We start from the raw sequence: 22,698 nt of genomic DNA, 5'->3' as shown, positions 1-22,698 counted from the left end.
CTCGGTCACTTGTGGCTCCTGACCCGGATCCTGGGGCGTCTGTGCCTTGGACCCACCGGAAGCAGGAGCTGACTAGTAACACTGTGCAGACTCAGGGTCCCACTGCTGCCACACACGGCTCAGGAACGTGGCTTACTCAGCCATTTCCCAATCCGCAGGACAGAGGAGTCATCTCTGGTGCAGAGCCAGCACGTACCAGGTGCCTGGGACTCAGACACGCAGGGACTGCCAGGTTGGTGTCCTACCTATTCCAGATCCCTCCTGTCCCCTCATCCTGCACCTAGGCCAAGGATAAGGAACCTAGGGCTGGGCCACTACTTGGGACTCCTGTGAGGTTTGAGGAGTCTTCATTGACTCATGTGCTTTACTCCATCCAAGGCTGTGGACTGCGGTCTGCCCTCCTCTTGCCTCCTGGTCTTTTTTCCAGCTTCAAGAGAGTGGGAGAGGCCAGCCTGGGAGTCTGATGCCCCAGAGGCAGGCCTAGGTTGGGGGGAAGAGGAGAGAGGGGAAAGGAGACCCGGAAATGCCAATGGTCCCTGTTTCCAGGAAGGAGAGGGCAAGGGGAGAGGTTTGGAGGCAGGATCCTCTCTCCCCGAGGCATGGACTCGGCAACCCATAAGCTTGTTCCCTCTGATATCATGCAGACATCCAAAGAAACATCATCCGTGTTCCCAAGGCCTGGGGGTGTCAACAGCATCCGGGTACTATGGGTGCCCCTGTGGGATGCTGGAGCTGCACTCCCCTGCCAGGACTTCAGGGCCAGGTGCCACACTGGCTACTTCCCAAGTGCAGAAGCACCTAGCATGGTGCATGGTGATCAGCCACTGTGCCCTGCCACACTGGAGTGACACTCCAGTGCCACACTCAAAAGACTGGAGACAGGGTTATGGCTCCTACAGGGGGCTGGAGTGTCCTTGTTCTGGAGAGACAAAGTGAGGACAGCACCCTTCCCAGGATGATCCAAGCCATGGATGTTCCCAGCAATGCCCAGAACGAGTCAGAGAAAACGGCTTGGGTCCCAGAGCTGCTGCTGTGTGAGTGTGACATCCGGCCAACTGGACAGACCGCTGTACCCACGACACTCTTGGTCACACTCAGTCACCTGTTTCATTACAGTGTCTGTGGCTCTCTAGGGGAGGAAAACAGTAATTGTTGGAGCCATACCTTGGCTGTACAGTGCACCCCAACATCATGGAGGTTAGTGCACTCTCCTAGTGCTTCTTCTCATGCCCAGCAAGGAGGTGTCACTGCCCGCAGATTTGCTCTTCCTTCCTTGGAGGAAGGCTGGAGAGGCTTGTCACTGGTGCAAATGCTAGAGAAGGAGCTGCTCTGACCACAGCTGGGAATAAGCATTATGTTCAGGCCATCACAGGCACACCCGTGTGCACCCAGGCATATACCTAGGCCAGTGTTTCCATAGCCTGGTTCTTCTCCTCCTGATGCTTGCATTGTTTTCCAGCTGCTGCTTCTGAGGGGTGCATGGGTTTTGCTGGCACTGCCCCTGAATGTGCTCTCCTCTAAACCCAGCAGTACCCTTGGTTCATGGGGCACAAGCCCAGGTCGCAGCCCTGCCTTGGGTGCTGCCGTGTGGATGGCAAGGACAGGCTGTGTGGCTTTGCTGCCCCATTTCCCTGTGTGTCACTCAGGTTGGCATCTGGATCCACTGAAAAAGGTGCAGCAGGAAGAGTTGTGTGGGCTCGGCTGTCCTGGGAAGCACCAGCCTGATGGAAAGCACCAGGCAGGTGTCCCTGTGTCCCCAGGAGCTCGGTCACGTGGCTTGTGTGACTGTGGTGGCTTCTAGTTTCCCAAGGCCCCAGTAAGGAGTGCTCTAGGAAGAACTGGAAAGAGCTGGACTCGGCGGGTGCCAGTACCACGCTAGAACTCACCCATAGCGGACGAAGGACAGCTGGTGCCCCGGGGCTCAGGAATGCCCAGAATGATTGTTCACTCAAGGTCGAAAGCTCATGTGATGGAGGCCTACAGCCCCACGTTGGTGGGAGGTACAAGGGAAGAGGGGAGAAGGTCAGTGGCACTGTGCTGGGCCCTGCAGCTGCAAGGGGCAGCCACACCCCCTCCTGAGCCACCTCTCTGCCTGTAGTTCTGAACTTGGCCAGCAATTGTTCTAGAGTCCAGCCCTGTCTCTTGTGCTCCCCCCCAGGGCTGGCCACCATGCCCAGTGTGTCGGGGGCACCTACCAGGCCAGGCCAGTGCCCAGTGGGCCTGGATTAAATGCTGACAAGATCACGTGCCAAGCTCTGCTTCGAGCCTGGCAGCCCTCTCTCCGAAGACCCACTCTGTCACTCCGGCTGCTGCCACGTGTGGTGCCGAAGGACCCAGAGAAGGCTGCAGGCGCTGCTCTGTCTGTTTGGCATCGTAGTGTTTGGATCACCTCCACCCCCAGGATGCTCCTGGGCCCCTTGTGATGCACTGCCCATGTCACTGGCCTTTGGAGTTGCACCGACTGTGGCCACCGGTTACAAAGGCCAGAGCCACTGGGTCTGGGCTAAGGCAGCTCATGATACTTTGCAGGGCACTGTACATATAGCACGGGGTAGTGGGGGAGCTGGGGAGCAGGGGCTCTGGAGAAGCAGCTTAACCTGGACCCCCAGGGAGGGGACTGCTGTAGCGCCCACATGCTGGGACCTGGAGAAGTGTAGGCACAGGAGACCCAGAGGGGCAGAACGTGGGTCCCACAGACAGATGTGGGCCAGAGCTGGGTCAGCAGAGCAGCTTACTGAGCGGCCCTGAGTATGCAGGAGGGCGCACAGCCAGGGGCAGGGGTTGCTGCCTTTGTCACAGAGAAGAGCAAAAAAGGTGTCCAAAGCGTAGGGGTGAGGGTAGCTACCACCAATCAAAAGTTACTGGCCAGAGGGGCAAATGGTGAGGAAGATGAACTGGGTCCTCTCTGGTGAGGCTTGAGGAGCAGAGAATAGAGGTGCCCTGGACAGGCCTTTGGGTTGAGCAGCATGAGGTGGCCACATGAGCAGAGATGCACAAGTGCTGTCTCCAGTGCTGGAGTGTGGACAGTGTCCTGTGGAGGGCTTGCCCAGGACCAGGGGCCAGGTCAGAGGGGACAGGAGCCAGAGGTGAGAGAGACCTTCACCAGGCGTCACTCTGGACCCTGTCACTGCCTCTGCCACAGCCACGCTGGACCACGGGGTGGCCAGAGCTGCCTTGCAGCAGTGGTGGGCATGGTGGGTCTCAGAGTCACATCCCTGTGTCTGTCATGTCCGTCAGAGGGGACCTGGGAGTGCTGCCTGGAGCCCAGGAACAAAGAGGTGACCCAGGTGTGAGGGAGAGCTGGGGTGCTGGCAGCCTGGAGGAAGAGGGACGCAGAGTAGAGGCTTTGAGGCGTGGAGTGGGGAGAATGTTGGGGTAAGCAGAGGCACCGTCAGAAGGAGGCAATCAACAAAGCTGAGCCGAGCACTGAAGAGCCTGGAGCTGACAGCTGGCCTTGGGTTTCCTGAGTCGGGTCTTCTAGAGACACTGACAAAGAGCAGTTCTAGTGGAACAGCTGAGGGGTGGGAACATACTGGGGACGGGGACGGGGTCAGGGTTATTGGACACAGGCACAGCACTCTATGGGCTGCTTGTGAGAGGAGAAACAGCACAACGCGGGGTCCGGGGATGCGCTACTGGGGCTGATTTTGTTGCTGCTTTCTTGCGAGTCTCATCAGAGGTGTCATTGTGTGACATGGCATTGCAGTGAACTTTTTCAGCACTGGGGTTGAATCCAATGCCTTTCCACTGAGCTCCAAACTAGCCCTTTAAAACAAATTTTGAGATAGGGTCTCAGTAAGGTGCCAGGTGGTCCAGACTGCACTTGAAATTGTGATTTTCCTGCCTCAGCCTCTCAGAGTGCTGGAATTACAGGTGTGTATCATCACGGCCAATCACAGTGAGAGTTTTATGGTACAGAAGGGAGGGAAAGTCAGCAGGGTCTTGAGAGTATTTGGCTCTCTCTCAGGGCCCGTGCAGGACGTAGGGGCTTGGAGGGAGGGTGGGGTTAGGTGGGCCTTGACCTCCGGGTGCTCCCTCCTGTCCTCTTGTCCCCTTCCCAGTGAGCAGTGCTGGGTTCCACCTCTCAGGGGCTGGGTGACCAGGCAGCACTGGGCTCCACACAGGCGATAGTAAGGACAGTGGTGGCCATGGAAGGGGCAGGTTTTTGGATACAAGGTGGAGCTTGTGTGGATCCCTCTTCCTGCCTTCATTCTGTGACACAGGAAGCTGGACACCAGCTGGGAGGGAGGTGGGAGTCGCAGCCAGGTAGGGACAGAGGGACACCAGCTTGGCAGCAGTGCTCTACAGTCTTTCCTGCACCCTACCTCTTGGGGGTGCCAGGCCATGCCCCCAGTGTCCCAGTGCCTCCTCCAGGCTTCACCTCCCAGCGCCACAGTTAGCTATAAACTCACCTGTGGACCAGTCCGCCTGTGAGCATTACACCCCATGATCTAGTCACCTCTCAAAGCCCCACCAACCAGCTCATGAGGCTTTGGGGGGAGCTCTAGATAGGAACCATAGCAGGGGTCAAGCTGAGCAAGGGAGAGGGCCGGGGGCCTCTGCTGGCTGCCCTGAGGGCCCAGCCCCTCCCCCTCCTCTTCCTAGCATCCCTCACCCACTTCTTTAGGGGTCAAAGCTGAAACCCTTATTTCTGACTCTAGAGGAATTTATCTGGAGTTCATGGCAGCCAGTGGATGGGGTCAGGACATTTTGAGGACCACGTCTCCCAGCATCTTCTGGCAGCCCTGGCCTGGGGCTTCCTGGCCTCACGAACCCACTTCAGGGTCTCCAAAATGTGGGTCTCTCTGCTGTCTCCCACTACCAGCTGTTCTCAGCGTGGGAAAAGGGACAAGCAGACCCAATGCAATCCAGTTCACGGCTCTGTACTTCAGTCACAGAACCAAGCTGGGGCACACTTCCTATCAGCCAGGACTTGTTCCTGTGTGTGGTTTGTGCCCAACAGGAGGGAGTGCCAGGGGGCCAGGGCCCACCTCACCCCACCCACCCTCCGAGCCTCCATGTCCTGCACTAGCCCTAAGAAAGAACCAAAAGCTCTCAAGTCCCAGCTCCATGTTTTAGGGAAGTTTTAGGGACCTCAGATCTCCCAGTGCTCGACACTCCACACTTTGTTAAAATGCTCTTTCTTACAGCAGATCCTGTGGGACCAGGGCCTGTTCACCAGACCCCTCAGTCTAGGCAGGACTTGGTATCTGGCCACAGCTGCTAAATGGGGATGAGATGAGAGGGCAGGGGATATGGCATGGAAGTCAGCTCTTCTGGAAGTCAGCTGGCCACACAGGCCCTGAGCTGTCCTGAACCTGGCTCCTTTGAAACTGGGGACTGCTGTCCACCCAACTCCTCGGTGCTCCTCTGGCTGGATCTAGTCCTACTTCTACCCAACTTCCTCAGGCTCTAGAAATGATCCTGGTGGCAGATGGCTTCAAGATGACCTTGGTCACCCTGAGTGGTCCTGTTCCCTGATACCAGTGCCTGCAGAACCAGATATGAGATAAGATCAGTCCAGCCACAGCCTGGCGTGGCCTGGCCACTAGCTTCTGTGGTGTAAACCCAGAGCCAGGTGTACACCCAGGGACAGGCTTAGGGTACTGATCCCCACTCCTCCGAGGTGGCCTTACTGAATTAATTGCTGTTGCATCTGTCCCTCTGACTGGTCCTTGAGTGGGAGCTGGTGGAATCCTGTCCACTGGGACCCTACAGTTAGGCTCAGTCGTAATTCCTGCAAACCCAAGGCATTCCCAGGAAGAGACACTTTCCCCTGTGAGGATGCATGCATTGCCTCATCTTCCACTGTGGGATGAGGATGGCCAGCGTCCCACCAACCACCGTGGCACGATTATATCCCAGGTCTTGGCTTGGAGGAGGAAGCCAAGTCTGAAAAATTGCAACACTTATTACAGACCCGAGGTGGTTCCATCTGCATACTTTTATTAGGAAACTGTTAAGTGCACATATATCTTTTCAGACTGATATGACTTCAGAGTAGAAATTGCTGCTTCTCAAAGACTTGTTTAAAAAAAAAGAAGCACACTTTTGCACAGGGATGCCTTCTCCTGGGCCAGCTTCACATTATCGGGAGATGCGACTGACAACACAGATACAGTATTCATCACATTGAACATGGAACCCATCTCTGCTCAGCCACTGAGCGCTCAGCAAGGCTGCGGATCAATGCCACGGTCAGCCTTGGGGAGCTGAGGGTTTCTGGGAGCAGTTCTGGGCTGGGCTTCCTTCAGGATGGTCAGGGAAACTGCATAGAGGAATCAGGGCCCATCTTCCAGAAGGGTGCTTGGTTGGTTCCCAGGTTGGAAGCCCCTTATGGGTGAAAAACCAGAGACAGAATCGCACCATGGAGGAGCAGACAGGGTCTTGTGGGTGGGGACTCAGGCCTCGGGACTCCTGACACACAGACAGATGGCCTCTGTTCTTTAGAGCCCAACCTCTTCCTTTCCAGGATACACGCACCCTTGCTGGGGTCTCAGTGGCTGGCAGAGGACAGACAATGGTATAAAGGACACAAGGCACAGATTTGGACGCCCACACACAACACAACCACAGCCCCCAGCCCCTTCCCAACCGGTGCAAAGGCTGGCAGCTGAGAAGCACGGGTCGCAGAGACCAGGGAATGAGGGGGGACAGCTGCTGTCCCCAGTCACAGCTCCTGGGTGCAGAGAACTTGACTCTGAAGCAAAGGGATTAGACTGGGAAGACTTTTCCTTTGCAAATGGACCACTGAAATGAATTCGCTACAGCCAGTCAGTCTCCTGGCAGGGGCAGCTCCTCGGCAGGGATGAATTGTCACACAAATGGCGCTCTGCTCTGATCTGCTGTCCCCTGGGGAGGGGGCACAGAGGTGACTGCCTCAGTGTGGTGGGATCTGGACTCCTGCTAGTCCTGGGAGCAAGAGGTTTGACTCAATGGGTGGTCCTGGGTCTAGGAAAGCATTTTCTGAATTTTCCATAAAGGATTTAAATATCTCGGTCTACCTGGAGAGCCACTGTCCACTGAGGTCTGGTCATCTCTGGGATAACTCAGAGTCACTGTAGTGATGAGTCAATTTCAAACACAGCTTGGAAATTAGTTCTAATACCAGGAACTAATAGACCTTCTCTAGCCTTCACGTTGGCTGGCTTGAGATCTTAAATTCTTGTTTCAATTAGGGGGAACTTCTGGTGGATAGATTTGCCTCCTGCTTCTACTAAGAGTCCATTTATGGAAAGGCCCGGTCCCTGTTACCGATCAGATACTCACGACTTGGGACTTGCCCCTCCTTTCTGCACCTTCTCCATTTAAAGAATTTTACGGGCATCTTCCATTGGGATCGGAGAGGCTGACTGCAGGGAGAGTGGACAGAAAGTTTTGAGCAGCACTGCACACTGATTGCTCTTGGTCCACACTCCAAATCCAGGGATTTGGGCCGCTTTCCTGAAGGAGCGAGTGCCCTGCTGGAGATGCTGGGCCAGGGATACAAGAGAAATGGGCAACCCTGCTGGGGGTGAGGTCAGACACTAACCCAGGAGGGTCTTCACTCTGGGACTAGTACAGGTTGCATCCTGAAAATAATAATAAGGTGAATTCTTGTCGTGTCCTAAACAGCACTGAGTCAGAACTCTGCAACCCAGGCAGCAGCAGCTGCAGCAGCATCTTGAGTCGGCAGGGCTGGGGTCAGCACTGCTGCCACCCATGTTCCCTCAGGCTCTGTCTGCTGGGCCCATGGGGAAACTGAGGCTGTTTGAGTCAGTTAGTCAGCACTGGGAACCAGGCAGAGGCCCTAGGGCATCTCCCCACGCTCAGCCTTTGCACACCAGGAAGAGGCAGCACATGCACCCAGACAGGGGTTACAGTGCGGGAGTCTGGCTATGACTGGGGACACAGAAGTGGACTGCAGACAGGGGGTCCCCCTGCACAAGACAGAGGCGCATACAGTGTTTCACGGGCACTTGGCTTCCCTCTCGGTGCCCAATGGGAGCGAAAGCTTTGATCTGGAGAGCATCCTTTTCAGGGTGACGGAGACAGTCTTGAGACACAGGACGATGGGTGGATGGATGGACGGATGGATGGATGAGACACAGAATGAGGAGCACAGCGATGGGTGAGAGGGAGCGGCAGGAGGTCTGTGGTCTCTGCTCTGAGCCAGCCTGCGTGGCCTGGGGAGCCCTGCTGTTCACAATCTGAGGGAAGGAGGCAGGCCCATCTACTGGGACAGGGGTGAACCTCCCATCTCAACCTGGATCCAAAGCTCACAAGGGTTGGGGGGGGCGGCTTCACGGGAAAGATATTATAATAAAGCAAATAACATAATGGCCTTAGCTTGAGTTCCTATCTGCCACGATAACACTGGATAATCAAACTAAATGAGAAATAAACACCATGAGTTCTGCTACAGAATCAATGGTGAGGGTAGGGGAGCTGTGCAAACGAAGCCCTTAGCCCCGTGTCCGGTCCTGCCCAGGAGCGGGACACCGGCCCCTCCCTAACACTGACTGCAGGCCTGGGCTCCTGTAAGGTTCGCAGGCGTCTCGCCCACCTCTCACATCTTGAACCTCCTGTTAACAGAACAGAGGAGACACCATTAAAGGGGCTTTGCAAGGCCCGCATAGCTTGTGGTCCGGTCACCCTGTGGGACAGGGCAGGCAGGATGCAAGGGGGCGGGGACAAGCAGGCCAAAGCGGGATAGGGAGCACCAGAAATGACAGGACAGCGGACAGATGACCAGCAGCACAAGGCATGGTACACGGAACACAGGACAAGGCCCATGCATGGCCTCCAGCAGAGGCCACAAGTCCATCCCAGCCAGGTCAGGGTGGGGCGGGCACCGCATGCTCGGAGGTCTGGAGGAGAGGCACTTCCGACTTCCATCAGCCCCACAACTGTCCTTGGTATCTCTTGGCTGGTGTTGTGCCACTTTGGTGGTCTCCAGGAGCCAGAAGTGGCCCCAGGAATCTCCTGGGAGTCGCCGGGCCAGGTGGCACACGGTGGCCCACGCCCCTCACCTGGCTGTGACTGGACTCCTGGTTTCCCCCAGAGGATCCAGGCAGGGTCTTCTGCTCTTCAGAGGAGGGTCTTCAGCCACAGGGTATGGCCCTTGGGGGCGTCATGAGACTCTCCTGAGACGGAGAGGCCAGGGGAATTCACTTGTTCCTACCCTGCAGTGGTTCCTGTACGGGGTGCCACTGGAGGGCTTACTTAGTAAGAGCAAGGATACCTTGATGAGTCCCAAGAGAAAAGTGCCGGCTTCTGCGGAAAAACGCCCAGGAGTGGGGAAGGGATCTGGTGGATATCTATTCACCTAGAGGCTGGAGCCTGCTGTCCCCACAGCCACCAAGAGCAGTGCTGCTGGGAAAGCTGACCAGGCAGCACGGGTAGTGACCACACAGATGCCTTGCTGTGAGAACATCCTCACTGGAGGTGGATGGCTGTGTGTTCTGTTACCTCCCCCGGCGCATAGGGACCCAGCACCCTGAGCCCAGTCCCCCAGTTGCACCCTCCAGCCTTGGGAAGGGGGTACTGGTGGAAGGGGACAAGGGTCCACGATTGGAGACGCTCATTTTCATGACTTGCCTCCTCCCACAGGCCCATCCTCCTGTCTAAATGAGAGACTTGGCCAAATTCTCAGACATCAAGGGGGTGGGGAGGAAAGTTCTAGAACAGAAGCAGACTCAGTGCAGGCAGATGTTTCCCTTTGGTGGGGACTGACTGTGCTGGAGCCCTTCTCAGCACGAGGGAGGGGAGACCCCACAGCTGCACACCCTGCACATATCTGTCCCCAGCATGGAGGACCCATTCCACAACTCTGGAGTAAGCACCAAAAGAGAATCCTTCCAGGGAAGCATCTACATTTCTATCTGCTCCTGTGCACCCCACACCACTGCATAACCCCCGAACTTGCAGGTGAGGCCTCTGTCCAGCCTGGCAGGGAGCAGGGACCTGGGGAGGTAGGGGAGGAGAGGGCTGGGCCACAGGGGCCAATGGGCCAAGGCCCGTCCTGAGAAGGCTGCAGGAACTGCAGATTGAAGTGACAGGTGGAGGCACAGGACACCTCTCAGGGCCAGTGGGCCGTGGACACTGCTGGCCAGGCAGCACTTTGGGTCCCCGTGGGGACGGGCAACCTAAGGCACAGAGCTGGGTGGCCTGGGCTGGACCTGCCATGCTAGGAGCATCCTAAGCACACAGTCTCTGAACAATTACTGTCTTCATAACTTAGCAGGCCAGCAGGGCCTTAAGGAGCACAGAAAGGGTGGCAGAGCGCGGCCCAGCATGTGGGTCACCGGGCCAGGGGACAGCGGGTTTATAAAGCGCCGAGAGCGAGCGGGAAGCACTGCGGTCCATCCAGCTGGCAGATAACTAGTTTTTCCTTTTCTGGGCAGCCTTTCTCTTCTTCTGTCGCTTCTTTTTTCCTATCTTTTCTTTTTTCCCCATTTTGTCTTCTCTGCGCCCCCTTAGATAAAATTAGAACCATTAATCACGTTGCAGTACAAGAGATTTCCTAGCCCGCACATACTCAGGCTGGCCGAGGGTGGCTCCTGGGCTGGACAGGCCCTTCCCCATGCAGCCAAGTGCTGGACACTGTCTGGGGCCAGAAGGCCCATTCTCCAAGCCCACCTTTACACCTGTGACACTGAGACCCCCTGGGGATGGGACCTACCCTGGGATCCCTGGTCTCTACCTGCAGCCTGGTCTCACTCCCCCCACCTACTCAGAGCTGAGCCTTTTCCGCCCTCTCTAAAAGGTCTCTGTGTTTCCAACACCATAATGCTTAGCAGCTGGAGGCCTGGGGCTCAGTTGCCATCCTGGCTCTGGGCAAAGGAGGTGGAAGGTGGCCCGACCCCGCCGTGCCCACTCTGGGTACCACCGAGGTTATCTGGAGCGAGGGACAGTGTGGTTAGCAGAGTTCCATTAGAGCGACTGCTCCTGACTGTTGCATTAGGGTGATTGGAGGCAAATGGTATTTAATGATTTATGGGTGAGGCACCTGTTCTGGGGAAAAAAGCCCAATATTAACCATGGCTGGGAGTCATGGGAGTTTTACATGGGAGCATGGGAAGCTTGCTATTACTGGGGTTGAGTCTCGGGATTACATGAGGCTGTTAGGGGGGTCAAGGAGGAGGAGAGAGGAAGATGGATTAGTGAGTCAAATTTATGTATTGGGACACTAGCATGGATTAAAAAAATACTGAAAAACTTGAATTGCAGATTTAATCGGCAAGACAGAACAGCCTGTGAGCTGTCCCTCAGCATGGACCCTGTCATGGGGTCCCACGCACCTGACCGGCAGGTGGCTTAACTCAGTCTCCACTAAGGTCTGCGCGTTCGCCACCAAGCCCTGATCGGTAAATAAATCCCCACGTACAGTAGGAGGTTTCCACCAGGAAGACCGCTGGCGTTTTATTGCTAGCGTATACCATGACACACCATACAATTGTCATACAAGTGAAAACATACTGCGGCTAACATGGAGAAGCTGCAATGATTAACACTTATATATCACAGAGATTTCTGTACCCTCTGCCAGTAGCTTCAGAGTCGAAGGAAAGGTGCTACTGGCATTTCTATGGCTCCACTTCGAATATATGAACTCTCCCACTACAAATATATTCTGAAGTACACTTGTTTTCTAAAGAAACAAAATGCAAAAGAAAATGTGCACACAAAAAAATATATATATATATGTATAAAATGCCTTGCCAGAAGTTACATGTACCACCAGGGCCGTCTGTGAATCATGTTTATTATGCACCAGGGTTCCAGCTGCCTACGTTCCTGATTGGAACCTGAGAACCCACATGGCTTCTGGAGGGGCTGAGGCAAGATGCCGCCTGCTAGGAGCCCTATGCTTCTGATTTCAGAAGGCCCGGTCTGCAGAGCCCCAAGCCTGTGAAGGCTTAGGGGCAAGCAGGAAACCCGATTGTGCAGCAAGCTCTCTCACTGGAAGCTGCACTTATTAAAATTCTGCAGACTCCCGCAGGAAAGTGGGGTGTAATCGTGCCTTCTCCAGGAGGGGCTGGCTCCGTTCTGGAGGGGGCTGGAAGGGGTCTCACAGAGGGCCCGGTGGGGTGGAGAGGCGGGAGGAGAGGGGGATGGCTCCAGCAGGCTGGAGGAGAGGCGGAAGCAGGAAGCATGCGGCTGGAGCAGGGAGGGTGGGCAGCGGGGGCCTCCAGCACAGCCCAGGGGCAGCGGCTTCAGACTTCAGACGGAGCTCAGACCGACCCATCACCGAGATCCCCCACTGGCCAACTGGGAGAGGACTGAGGGTAGTGGTGGCCCAGTCTCTCAGGGTCACATAGAGGCCACACCGAGGGATGCCCCACAGGAGCAGTCCCAAAGGACACTTATTGGAGTTCCCTGCTAAGAAGCCGCTTTCCCCTAACTGTGCCCGGAGGCCCCAGGGAGGCCACGAGCTGAGTACAGATCTTGAAGTTATCACTGGTTTAAGATATGACCATGAGGATGAAGGTGAGACCATGAGGGGCCACCTGGCTTAGAAAACCCCAGGCACGAAAGCTCCTAGGTGCGAGGGTCGGGCACGGTGGATACAGGCTGAATTCGGTGCAGAGGCTGTGTGTGCGGTGTCTACAGCTGTCAGACCCAGCGGCCGCACGGGCCTCCTCCCAGCTCCGCCCTCCAGCCCTGGAGTCAGCCTTCCTGGCGGGGCCAGTGGGGGCCAGTGGACAGTCCGCCCGGGCCGCCGAATGTTCTTACTTGTTTAAAGCCTTCTCCAGGTACTCCTGGATCCACTTCAGCTTCGGGTCGATGCACACCTGCCTGTTATTGTTCTTCAGCCTGGCGCTGTGGAGACAGAGAGGTCTGGACGTGAGAGGTGCTCGGGGTGGGTTGGGGAGGGGAGATCCTGGGGTGTGACATGCTCCAGCCCTGACCGGGTCGAGGCACAGAAATGCCAGCAAGGGGTAATGCAGCCTAGGAACACTGGAGTGGGCTTTGAAGGTGCAGTAGGAGTTGGCATGTGAATAAGGCAGAAGGGAAGTCCAAGAGTGAGCAAGCCAGCAGGTCAGGGCGAACAGAGCCTGTGAGGCAAAGGACAACGGCTTCAGCTGGGGGACCCCAGAGACTGAGTGTGGCCTTATCTTGATGGGGTACCTTGACACATGCAGGGCAGGCTGGAGAGAGGGTGACTCCAGAGAGAACTGTTGAGCTCTGGCAAGAGACAGAGCCAGGAGGGGTGGCCCCATGCAGGGACAGAGAGGAGGTGGAGGAGGAATGAAGAAGCAGCTTCTTGGGTACTGTGTAACCCTAACACCCAGGACACCCTGCCCCGCCTGGCAGAGCTGTGTGGCCAACAGAGCCCAGCACGGTGGCTTGGGCACAGCCATGAGAGTCGGGGGTGACTCCCCGCCCTGGGGACCATGTGCAGGTGCATGGCATGCAGGCCTGGGCCCCGCTGTGTGTTTGCTTTAGGGTTTTCCCAGCTCTGAGACCCACTCTGGTCCCTCCCCATGTCAGGATGCACCCTGAAGTGAGCTGGCACATCTGTGCCATGCAGCAGGTCCACCCTGGCCACACACTGCACAACTTTCACACACCCCCGCCAGCAGACAGAGGGTCATACTCAATCGACAAAACAGCCTCAAACCTCTAGATGGTAAGTTTGAGCCCAAAATGTGGGCAAATGAGGGGCTTGGTGAGAACCCTGTTGCTAAACGAAAAATTAAGAAGGGCTTGGGTTGTAGCTCAGTGCAAAGGCCCTGAGTTTAATCTCCAGTACCTAAAAAGAAAAAGACAATCATCTTCTAGGACCCAAAGACATATTGTAAGTGACAGAGTAAGTGCAGAGGGTAAAAAGAATGAGGAGAAAGCCAGACCTCAAACAGGCGAGAGGGTGGGGATGTGTGGGGAAGGCACCTCTCTCTTCCAACTCTGCATCCCCACCCTACTTTGAGCCCTAGGACTATTGAGAAAGGGATGTTTCCAGGGCTCTGGTCCCCCCTCCTGGGTCTGGCAGCACCCCAAGGTATGCTTGGAGTCCTGGGCTCTCTCTCCCTGCGTCTCCACCAGTCTTGTGCACCCAGGAAAGATCTCTGTCCCCTTGTGTTTGCATGACTTGGTTTTCCAAATGAATTCAATAAAACATTGGCAGCTGCCTTCACCACCAGGCAAAAGCAAAACACTCACTAAGCTGCACTTGGGAGAAAGTATGCAGATTGCGAGCTGCAAATCTTGAGGCTTCACCAAATGGCAAAAGATGACCCCAAGAATGGGTTGTGTGTTCTCTGGCAATGAGAAAGGAGTGGGTTTGCTCCCCCAAGCTGGCAGGACAACTGTGGCTGCTGCCAGCAGCCTTGGCAGATGAAGCCCACAGTATCTCAGGGCCCCTGGCAGCCAGCTGTGCTAGGACAGAAGGGACCAGGACCACAGTAAGCCCAGCAGGAGCCCAGGGTAAGAGGCTTTCGATATGCAGGTCTGGGGGCATATTTTGCATCCTCAGAGGCTGTCACCAGCTGTGCCAGCCTCCAGGATGGACCCCAGCTTCTGCAACTCTCCATGGTACTGTCGGTACTGTCGAGGCACCACAGCCTGCTGGATGCGGCTCAATACTCACACAATCTGAAGGGCACAGTTGGGAGTGTTGAGGATTTTGAGGTGCTTGACATTGGCTCTGGCCACGTGGCTCTCAAAGAAGCGGCAGGGACATCTGTAACTCAGGCTGACGGGTTTCCCTGGAAGAGATCAGGGGATGTGTTACCCTGCCAGCCAGGGGCGGGAGTTCTGGCAAGGTGGTGTAGAGGGAGCAGGGATGAACGAATGTCACAGGTGTATCCTGCTGGGACATCTCCAGGGGCAGTTCTGTGAGCTCTGGCAGGGCACAGGGGGTCTGGGGGTGCTGCACCCTGGAGACAGAATGTTCCTATGGAAGCTGCCTGCACATGTGTCTGCAGATCAAGGCAGGAATGACAGGAGAGAAGTGTTTCAGTCCAAGCCTAGGATTCCCAGTTTTTCTTTGCAAAATAAACTCCTGGAGGTCTCTGTGAGAGATCTCTGTAGTCAGGGATTGGGGAAGAAGGAGGAGGGAGGAGACCCTCTCCCCTCTTTTACCATGCCACCCTCCCCAGCACCCCCAACCCGAACCCCCACCCCACCCACCTCACCTTCTCCCCAAACCTGGAAACCACAAAGGAACCCCAGGAGCTCCCACCAGGAGACCAGAGGAGCTGGGGGTACCTTTTCTCCAGCCTTCCTGATGCTGAATTCCAAAGTGGCTTGGGGTGCTGGGGGGATGGGGTGCTGAGGCCTCTGGATCCTATTACCATCTCTGTTTGCCAATTCGACAATTTGTAAAATGCCATAATTGACACTCATTAGTGTAAATTAGCAAGGGGCTCCTTCATCCCTTTAAGACTCTTCGCCCTTTAAGTCTAAAATTGCAAGCCCTTGGGGGGCTGCGAGTTCTGCGATTTTGTTTTTTAATTATTTCCCCTGCAGATTTTGTCCAAGCCCCACTTAATATCCTAAATTATTTGGTTTTGTGGCTTCTTTCCTTGGGGTTAAATGAGAATACGGAGTCCCCAGACTTATTTTCAGAGCCACTTGCAGCCTTCCTGGAGGCTGGGCTTTCGGAGTCTTGCACCTGGGACGTAGCTGGGGAGGGGGTTGCAGGGCTGACTGCATTTTCTCTGCAGGCCACATTCAGTTCAAAAATGGTTTGGGCTGGGAACCTTGTGTATTTAGCCATCAAGTTACTGGAGAAGCTCACTCCACCGCCCAGACCAGAAGCAAAGCAAGACTCTGTCACCATGAGAAAACCTGGCATGGAGGGGGCACAAACCACTTCAGGGTGCTTCCAGCAGCTCCACAGCCCCACAGGGGTGGGAGTCAGTGCTCAGGAAACAATCGCTGGGGGAAGCAACCCAGAACCAGGACTCAGCAGCCTCGGTAACTCCAGAGCCAAAGTCTCTCTCTCTCTCTCTCTCTCTCTCTCTCTCTCTCTCTCTCTCTCTCTCTCTCTCTCTCTCTCTCTCTCTGTGTGTGTGTGTGTGTGTGTGTGTTTTCCCACTGCCCTTGGTCCTGGACGGGAGCAGGAGAGCTACAGCCCATGATGACCCGGGACTAGCAAGAGAGACACAGGGACACTTGTGTTGCCCAACACCTTTGGTGATCTAGCCCCAGCAACCTGGCCCCACTAACCAGCAAAGGAGATCAGGCCAGAAATCAGAGCCTTTCTGAGCTCAAAACAGGCTTTCTCTCTCTCCTCCCCCTGCCCTCCGGGATTACCCATTTCCTTCAAAGGCAATTCTTATTCCTGCTCCAGGACCCCCGCCTGCCCAAGCAGGGTTTCCACAGGTCTTTAAAGTGATAGAGCCCCCAGGAGTCCTCAATGGGAGCCCAGTGCTGTGTGGCCTCACCCCTTTCCTCCAGCTTTTTGTCTACATTACCAACTTCTCCAGCAGTTTCACAGCACAGATGAGAGTCCCTCGGGCTCCCCTGTTGTCTGGATTTGGGAACCAATGAGCTAGGTTCCCAGAGTAGTTTCCAGAAAGCAGCCCGCTCCGTGCACAGGACAGAGGACGGGAATCCTGATTCCATGCAGGTAGGAGCGAACCCACCTGGCTTCGTGAGATGGCCGAGCACCCAGATCCAGCTGCTGGACACAGGAAGACCATAGGGGCCCAGGAGAGACATCTAGTGTGGCTTGGTGGCTAAGTGGTGCAGAGGACACCGGTGCAGGAAGTCAAGAAAAAGGAAATTTGTCCCAGCCCGGTGTACAGCAAAGGACTTGCCTGGCTGCTGAGGGGGAGAGCAGATGCATGGTCCCCATGTCCTCTGTGCACCGCCCCCCCCCAGGGTGGCTGCACCCCAGGTCTATGCATCACCTTAGGTCTGTGCATCACTGTCTCCTTACAGTAACTAGGGAGAGGGTAGCGCAGGTTCTGTAGAGTGCAGGAGGACACTGCACCCTCCCCAGGTCACTCAATCATTAATGTCCAGTTTGGAGTCCCATTCTGGGGACCTGGCCAGTGCAAAGGAACCTCTCCTACGTAGTCTCAGTGCCAGAGGGGTTCTGGGGTGCCTGCCACAGCCATTTTGGCACTTCGCGGGTGGGCAGCCCTGGGTGGCAGGGCCTCTCCTGCTGGGCTCAGGGGAGGGCACGCACCCACAGCCACGCAGCTGTGGGGTCCTCACGAGGGAACCCAGCGTAGGCTCCTTGGCTCGATTCTGGGTACAACAGCTGCAGCAGAGCACTCTGTGTCCCTCAGCCACTGCAGGAAACTTCGGAGCCAAGGAAGAGCTCAGGCCCCACAGTGTTTTGTTTTGTAGGCTCAGAGGCAACAGTTTATTTTGGTTTGCAGCAGTGGTGTCCCGTAACAGCACAGCCAGTTTTCTCGCAGCGTCAAAAAGGAAAAAAAGAAAGCTAAGCCCTTTCCCAGTGAAAGAGGACACCGCGGTTCCCAGTGGCCCAAGGCCTTGGTGATTGAACTCCACTGCGACTCAGTGCGGGGCACAAAGGCGCCGGCCTGCAGGTGTGTTTGGGGGCAGGGGAGCAGCGCGCGGGGTCTCCCCGGACTCTGGGCCTGGCTCTGGGGACCCAGGAAAAGGGAAGTTGGCGGTGAATGGGCGCTGCGGGTCCGCGTCGCTTCGCGCCACCGAGCTGCGCAGAAGCGCTGCAAGCAGGGTGCAAGTAGGACATTAGCTGCGCCTCGGCCCGCGGAGGAGGACCGCTGGGCTTGGAGACGCGCACCCCGCACCGCGCCGCACCAGCACCTGGCCACGGCCAGCACCGTCTGGGCTGGACCAGGCGCAAAGTGCGCCCTCCGCACGCCGGGTGTGCGCCTCCCGCGCTCTGAGTAAGAGGCCTCGTAGCCCTCGCGGAGGAGACCGAGCTGCAGCAGCGGGGAGGCCCCGGCCTGCGGTTCCTAGGCAGCCCCGCTCCAGACCAGCGCTCTACCCAGCTCCTCCTGCACCCGGTGGATGGACCGCGGCCGCTCGGTGCGGGGCGCAGAGCTCAGAGAACGGCTGCCAAGTGGCCACCTAAGTCTCGGGGCTGGGGCGCACAGGCAGCGGACCACTCACCGTCTCCGAGGCAGAGCGCAGCCAGCACGAGGGCCAGCACGGCGACGACCTTGGCGTCCATGGCGCGGGCGGCTGGGGACGGCTGACAGACGGACAAACAGACGCACGGACGGATGGAAAGACGCCGGCGAGTGCACAGAAGAGCGCGTCTGCCAGCGAGCGCGGGTCGCTTTAGCGGAGGCCGCGGGGCGGGACGGGGGCGGGGCGGGGCGGACCTTGAGGCCCGGGGCTCTGGCGTCCCCGCCCCCGTCCCGCCCTCCCTGGAGCGCCCAGGAGGTCGGGGATCCCGTGGGTTCGTGCGCCCACGGTGCGAGTGGAGACACGGGGCCTCTGGACGGTGGAGTCTGAGTGAGGACCCAGCACAGACGAGAGATCCGCCCGGATGCGTCCCTGGGGACCAGGGGTGCCCGCTGGAGCGGCCTAGGGGCTCACTGGCTTCTGGGACATGGCCAACCTAGCCTCGGCCAAGGCCCTGTGTGGAGCCTCGGTGACCGCTCTGGCCGGGTCACGGTATCGCTGGCCCCGTGAAACCTAAGCCCTCGCGCCTCTGCACCGGGTCCCCCGCCCTGTGCACGCGGCTATCACAACCCGCACCCGCAGAGGGGTGGGGATCTGAGGGTACCCCAACTTCTCATCGTCCTGTCCCGCACACTGTCATGGCTGCGTGGAGGTTGCACAGGGTCTCTGAAACCTCAGGACTCCCCGGGGGTGCCCAGCGCGACCCGAGGCCAGCGGGACACCTGGCTGCATCATTCCACCCTGTCCCCGAGGTTATTCCCCAGAGGACGCCGGCTGGCCCAGGTGGAGGCGTCTCGACAAGGTCTCGCGCTTCTCCGAGAGCGCGAAGGGACAGCGCTGTACCCGGAACCCGGGAGCCCCGAGCCCGGGTCTGCACCGTGGGCGGCCGCAGAGACTCCGGTTCTGCGGGGGACCCGGGCTGGGGCTCCAGTCGAGTCCAGACGCCGGTGGCAGGAGCAGTGTCATGCGCAAGTCTCCTCGAAACACCGTGGACCCGGGCAGGCGCGCCATAGGCCTGCACGCACGAGATTCATTCATTCATTCACGCATTCACCCGGGCCACGCCCACTTGGAGAACTGGCTCGGAGACTTGAGTCCCCAGGTCTCTGACTGTCCCGCTGTAAAAGGCAACACCTCGCGGAGGGCCAGGCTCGGGCGCCCTCTGGCGGCCGCGCCTCCGGTCCGCTAGCTCTGTAGAGCCCTGGCTGAATCAGCAGGAAGCCTCTTGAGGCCTCATTTTGGCCACCAATCCTGGCGTGGGCCGGGCCTATATAGATCAGAGACTCCAGGATAGAAGTGAGTGTGGGGTAGGCGGAGGTGCCCGCTGTCCCCCAGCTGCTCCGTGTGCTAGGGCTGGGCTCAGTGTGGGAAAGGAAGCAAAACCCCGCTCTCCTGGGTCTGCATCCTGGGAGAAAAGGCGGGTTGCAGGCCACAGGTATCATTGGGCAGGTGGGGCCAAGGCACAGTGAAGGACCCGTGAGGGTTTAGAGAGATGGCCAGGGACCTGTTGTCAGATGCAAAGCCTCTCCAGTGTTAGCAGGCAACCACCAGGATCAACCCTGTACGTGCTGGGGGCCTGGTGAAACTGTAGGCGTCTTAGCCTGCTCTGTGCTGGGCCCAGGGAGCCCCTCAAACTTGGGGCAGCAGAACCCAGCGTCCTGTCCCCGTCTCTTGCTGACGTGCTGTCTTCACTCAGTTCCACCTCAATTTCCCCACCAGTTCCCCACTTCAGTAGAGGGGTCCCGCAGAACAGGGAATGGGGAGCCCCAGTCTTGCAGGGTCTTGTGTGAGACAGGGGCCGTAGGGGCTAGCTGGAGGCAGGTGCAGCCGGAACAATCGTGGCCCTCCATCAGGGTCGCAGAGAGCTTGCAGGAACGCGGCCCCAGGCCTTGGACAGCTACTGCATGAGATTTGAGCAGGGTGTAACCGGCAGGAGATTTAAAGTGTTATCTTTACTGAAAGTGGGACTCTTTTGGAAGCTGTTATCTTTTAAAATATAGATTTATATCTTTATTTTATAAAGTAATAAGAAAAAAGTCTGCAGGAACCTTTCGGCCTGGCATTCCAGGTGTGGCTTGGGATCCATTTAATCTTTTTACACTCGTGATTCAAGTGTTAAAAAGTGAGTCAGTTTGCACCAGCATCCGTGCACTGGTCCAGCCGTTGATGTAGTAGCGAGAAAGTCTGAGCTACAACCTGCAGTGCAGCTCTTGAAATTCCCCAGGGGGAAGATGGTGGAGGATGAAGAAATGAAGACCAGAGTGAGAATGCAGAACGCTGAGGTTGGGTGGAACCCCCTCTCTGATGGGAGAAAAGGAACTGCCCAACACCTGCAGTGCATTTATTTATGCATCAGCAAGAGGCTGGTAACAGGTGAGACCTCTCCCCTAACAGGAGGAAGGACCCACCTAAGGCCTTGTTTTTCTGGCCTCCTTGGGAGCTCTGTGTTCTCAGGCTGGCCTTGCTGCAGCTCCGCATGTGTGACCCATCTCCAGGTCAGCCGCTCCCCACACTGAGCCTGGAGAAGCTGTGTCCATGCAGGATTTCACGTTGTCAGATGCTGCCCCACCCCCATCCCTGCCTTTTTATAAGTAAATGAACAGGTCGCAAAACGGTCAAGCAGTAGGAATAGGGAGGAGGTGCAGCGTGTTCCTGGCTTCCCTGCCAGCTAGGAGAACACTGTGCCAGGAGTGTGTGGGTCCCCGGAAGGATGTGGGGATGGGCTGGAGTTTTTGGGGACTTTGTCTCCCATAGGTCCTGCTCTGGAAGCTCCCTCACTGGGCAGCGGGGTTCAGGAGACAGGGACAGTGCGGTTCACAGGGCTTGGGCTTGTCCTCTCTGTATTTGTCACACTTGCTCTCACTCAGGTCAAGCTCACAGACTAAGCCTTCGCTGCAGCTCTGAAGATGAGGCACTGTGGCTCCACATGGTGAGAGGTTTGGCCAGTGGGCATCGGGCCTGGCAGGAAGTCCTCCATCAATGTCTAGATCCTGGGCCATCCATCTGGGACCATCATTTCTGAATCCTGTACTGCCAGCAGACCATGGGACCATGCCTGAGGACATAGATCGTACATGTTCTATGACAAGCATCCAGGAATCTTGGGAATCTTTTGCTTAGGGTCAGGTCTTGGCTGTGTTTTCCTCGACTGGCACCTGAACTGTCCTCAGGAGCTGTTCCAAGAGCTGAAGGCCACCCTGAGGGAAGGGCCCTAGGTGAGCTGGTCCCCACTGGTCCTGGAGCTCTTGAGAAAACATGAATAGCTTGCAAACTAAAGCATCCCTGCCCTGAGCCTCCTTCCTGGCTGCCCCACTCCGCACCTGGAGCTCAAAGTACTCTTTCCTTCGAGGTCACCGCAGCAGGGAGCAGAGCTGAAGTTCTAGGGAGAACCAAACCCACAGGCAAGGGTTCAAGTCTGAGATCCCCTTGCCAGCTCCGAGTGCTCCTCTGCTCTGCCTGTACCATGTCTGGAGTCAGCGGTGGAAGGCAGGACTAGCTCTGTGCTGTTCCAGTCCTAGCTGTAACCTGATCCCATCACCCCTGCCTCTGGGAGGACCACACTCCATGGCTGGAGCCTCAGAAGAAGGTCTAAAGTCAAGGCACAGCAGCTCCCCCTTATCCAGGCCTCACTTTTAGTGACCTGTGCTCCATGGAGTCTAAAAGTAGAAAATTCTTGAAACGAATATGTTTGTACTTCTTAAACTATGTGCAGGTCTTCTGAGTAGTGATAGCATTTTGCATGGTCTGCTCCATGGTGCCTGGAGACATGAATCAGCCCTTTGCCCAGCGTATCCACGGGGTATGAACTACTTCATTGCCTTCGTTATCAAATAGAGAAATCATAGCACATGTGGGGTCTTGGACTGAGCCTCTGTGGAAGCAGGCTACCACATACCTTAGCTGCAGCTTTCCTAATCAAGAGTGCCAGCCTGGGGGTGGGCAAGATCTGACATACAAGGAGCTCAGGGATGGGCATTTCCTGCCTGCTCCATAGGATGGGTACTGTGCTGACTCCCCCTCACCCCAGACATGAACCTGGCCCCACAGCTGGGGCAGATCTGGGATTTAAGTCCAGTCTGGGAGCATGTTCCTGATGAGGGGCAGTAGTAGGTTTGCTGTACAGAATTCAGGACACCCAGGTAAATTTCAAGTTCAGCTCGACACTTTCGTAGTATGGTGTATTTCATGGGGTTTACACATACTAAAGAGAAGGACCTGTTGTCCTAAACTTTGAGCTTCTCGGCTTCCAGGGATGTCTTTGCTGAGTCTGGTAACTCTGCTCCAGGGAGCCCCTGGGGGCTCTCAGGCCTGGGTTTGGGGACACGTGGGTAAGGGCTGGCAGGCAGGTACTGGAGCTGTCCTCTTTCTCACTGAACGAAAGCAGGACACTGAAGCCAGGAGGCATGACCTTTCTTTGCTCCCATTCTTTCAGGAGCGATTTAAACAGCTCAGTCTCCACCCTCTCCTTCCAGAAATCGCCCTGACCTCATCTAAGATGGGGAGTCTGGTCTCCTCCCTGTGCCCCCTGAGAGCTGGGTGAGCTACCAGAGAAGGTCATCTTTCTTCTGTTGTAGGTGGCCTCGGCTGCTATGGGGAGGGAAATGAACCCAGGAAGTGGCGCCACCTGAGTGTATCATGGTC

At 56.7% G+C, this 22,698-nt stretch overlaps 1 protein-coding gene across 2 annotated transcripts; it reads right to left on the bottom strand.

Moving 5' to 3' along the window:
• Positions 1–5,925: 5,925 nt before the first annotated feature.
• Positions 5,926–18,236, bottom strand: Cxcl12 (C-X-C motif chemokine ligand 12). Of its 2 annotated transcripts, none has more exons than XM_003466135.4 (4): positions 18,040–18,236; positions 14,573–14,690; positions 12,718–12,804; positions 5,926–10,456 (listed from the first exon to the last, which is right to left on the bottom strand). In XM_003466135.4, exons 1-4 carry the CDS (start codon positions 18,098–18,100, stop codon positions 10,363–10,365), a joined length of 360 nt encoding a protein of 119 aa, XP_003466183.1. In that variant the 5' UTR covers positions 18,101–18,236; the 3' UTR covers positions 5,926–10,362. The 2 variants fall into 2 exon arrangements, with proteins under 2 accessions (XP_003466183.1, XP_005002094.1); XM_005002037.4 differs by having other exon boundaries at positions 5,926–8,564.
• Between the last annotated feature and the right edge of the window lie 4,462 nt (positions 18,237–22,698).

This window comes from Cavia porcellus, unplaced genomic scaffold, assembly GCF_034190915.1.
Source record: "Cavia porcellus strain 051 isolate PalLab524CR breed Dunkin Hartley unplaced genomic scaffold, mCavPor4.1 scaffold_23, whole genome shotgun sequence".
Lineage (NCBI taxonomy): Eukaryota > Metazoa > Chordata > Mammalia > Rodentia > Caviidae > Cavia > Cavia porcellus.
Note: the sequence above shows the minus strand (reverse complement) of the source record. Positions and strands in the feature narration are given on the sequence as shown.

Coding starts and splice junctions, on each gene's coding strand:
- Cxcl12 (XM_003466135.4), bottom strand. CDS start 18,100: ATGGACGCCAAGGTCGTCGCCGTGCTGGCCCTCGTGCTGGCTGCGCTC. Junction 12,805..14,572: donor AACTGTGCCCTTCAGATTGT/GTGAGTATTGAG, acceptor CTGTCTCCACAG/CGCCAGGCTGAAGAACAATA. Junction 10,457..12,717: donor CTGGAGAAGGCTTTAAACAA/GTAAGAACATTC, acceptor ATTTTATCTAAG/GGGGCGCAGAGAAGACAAAA.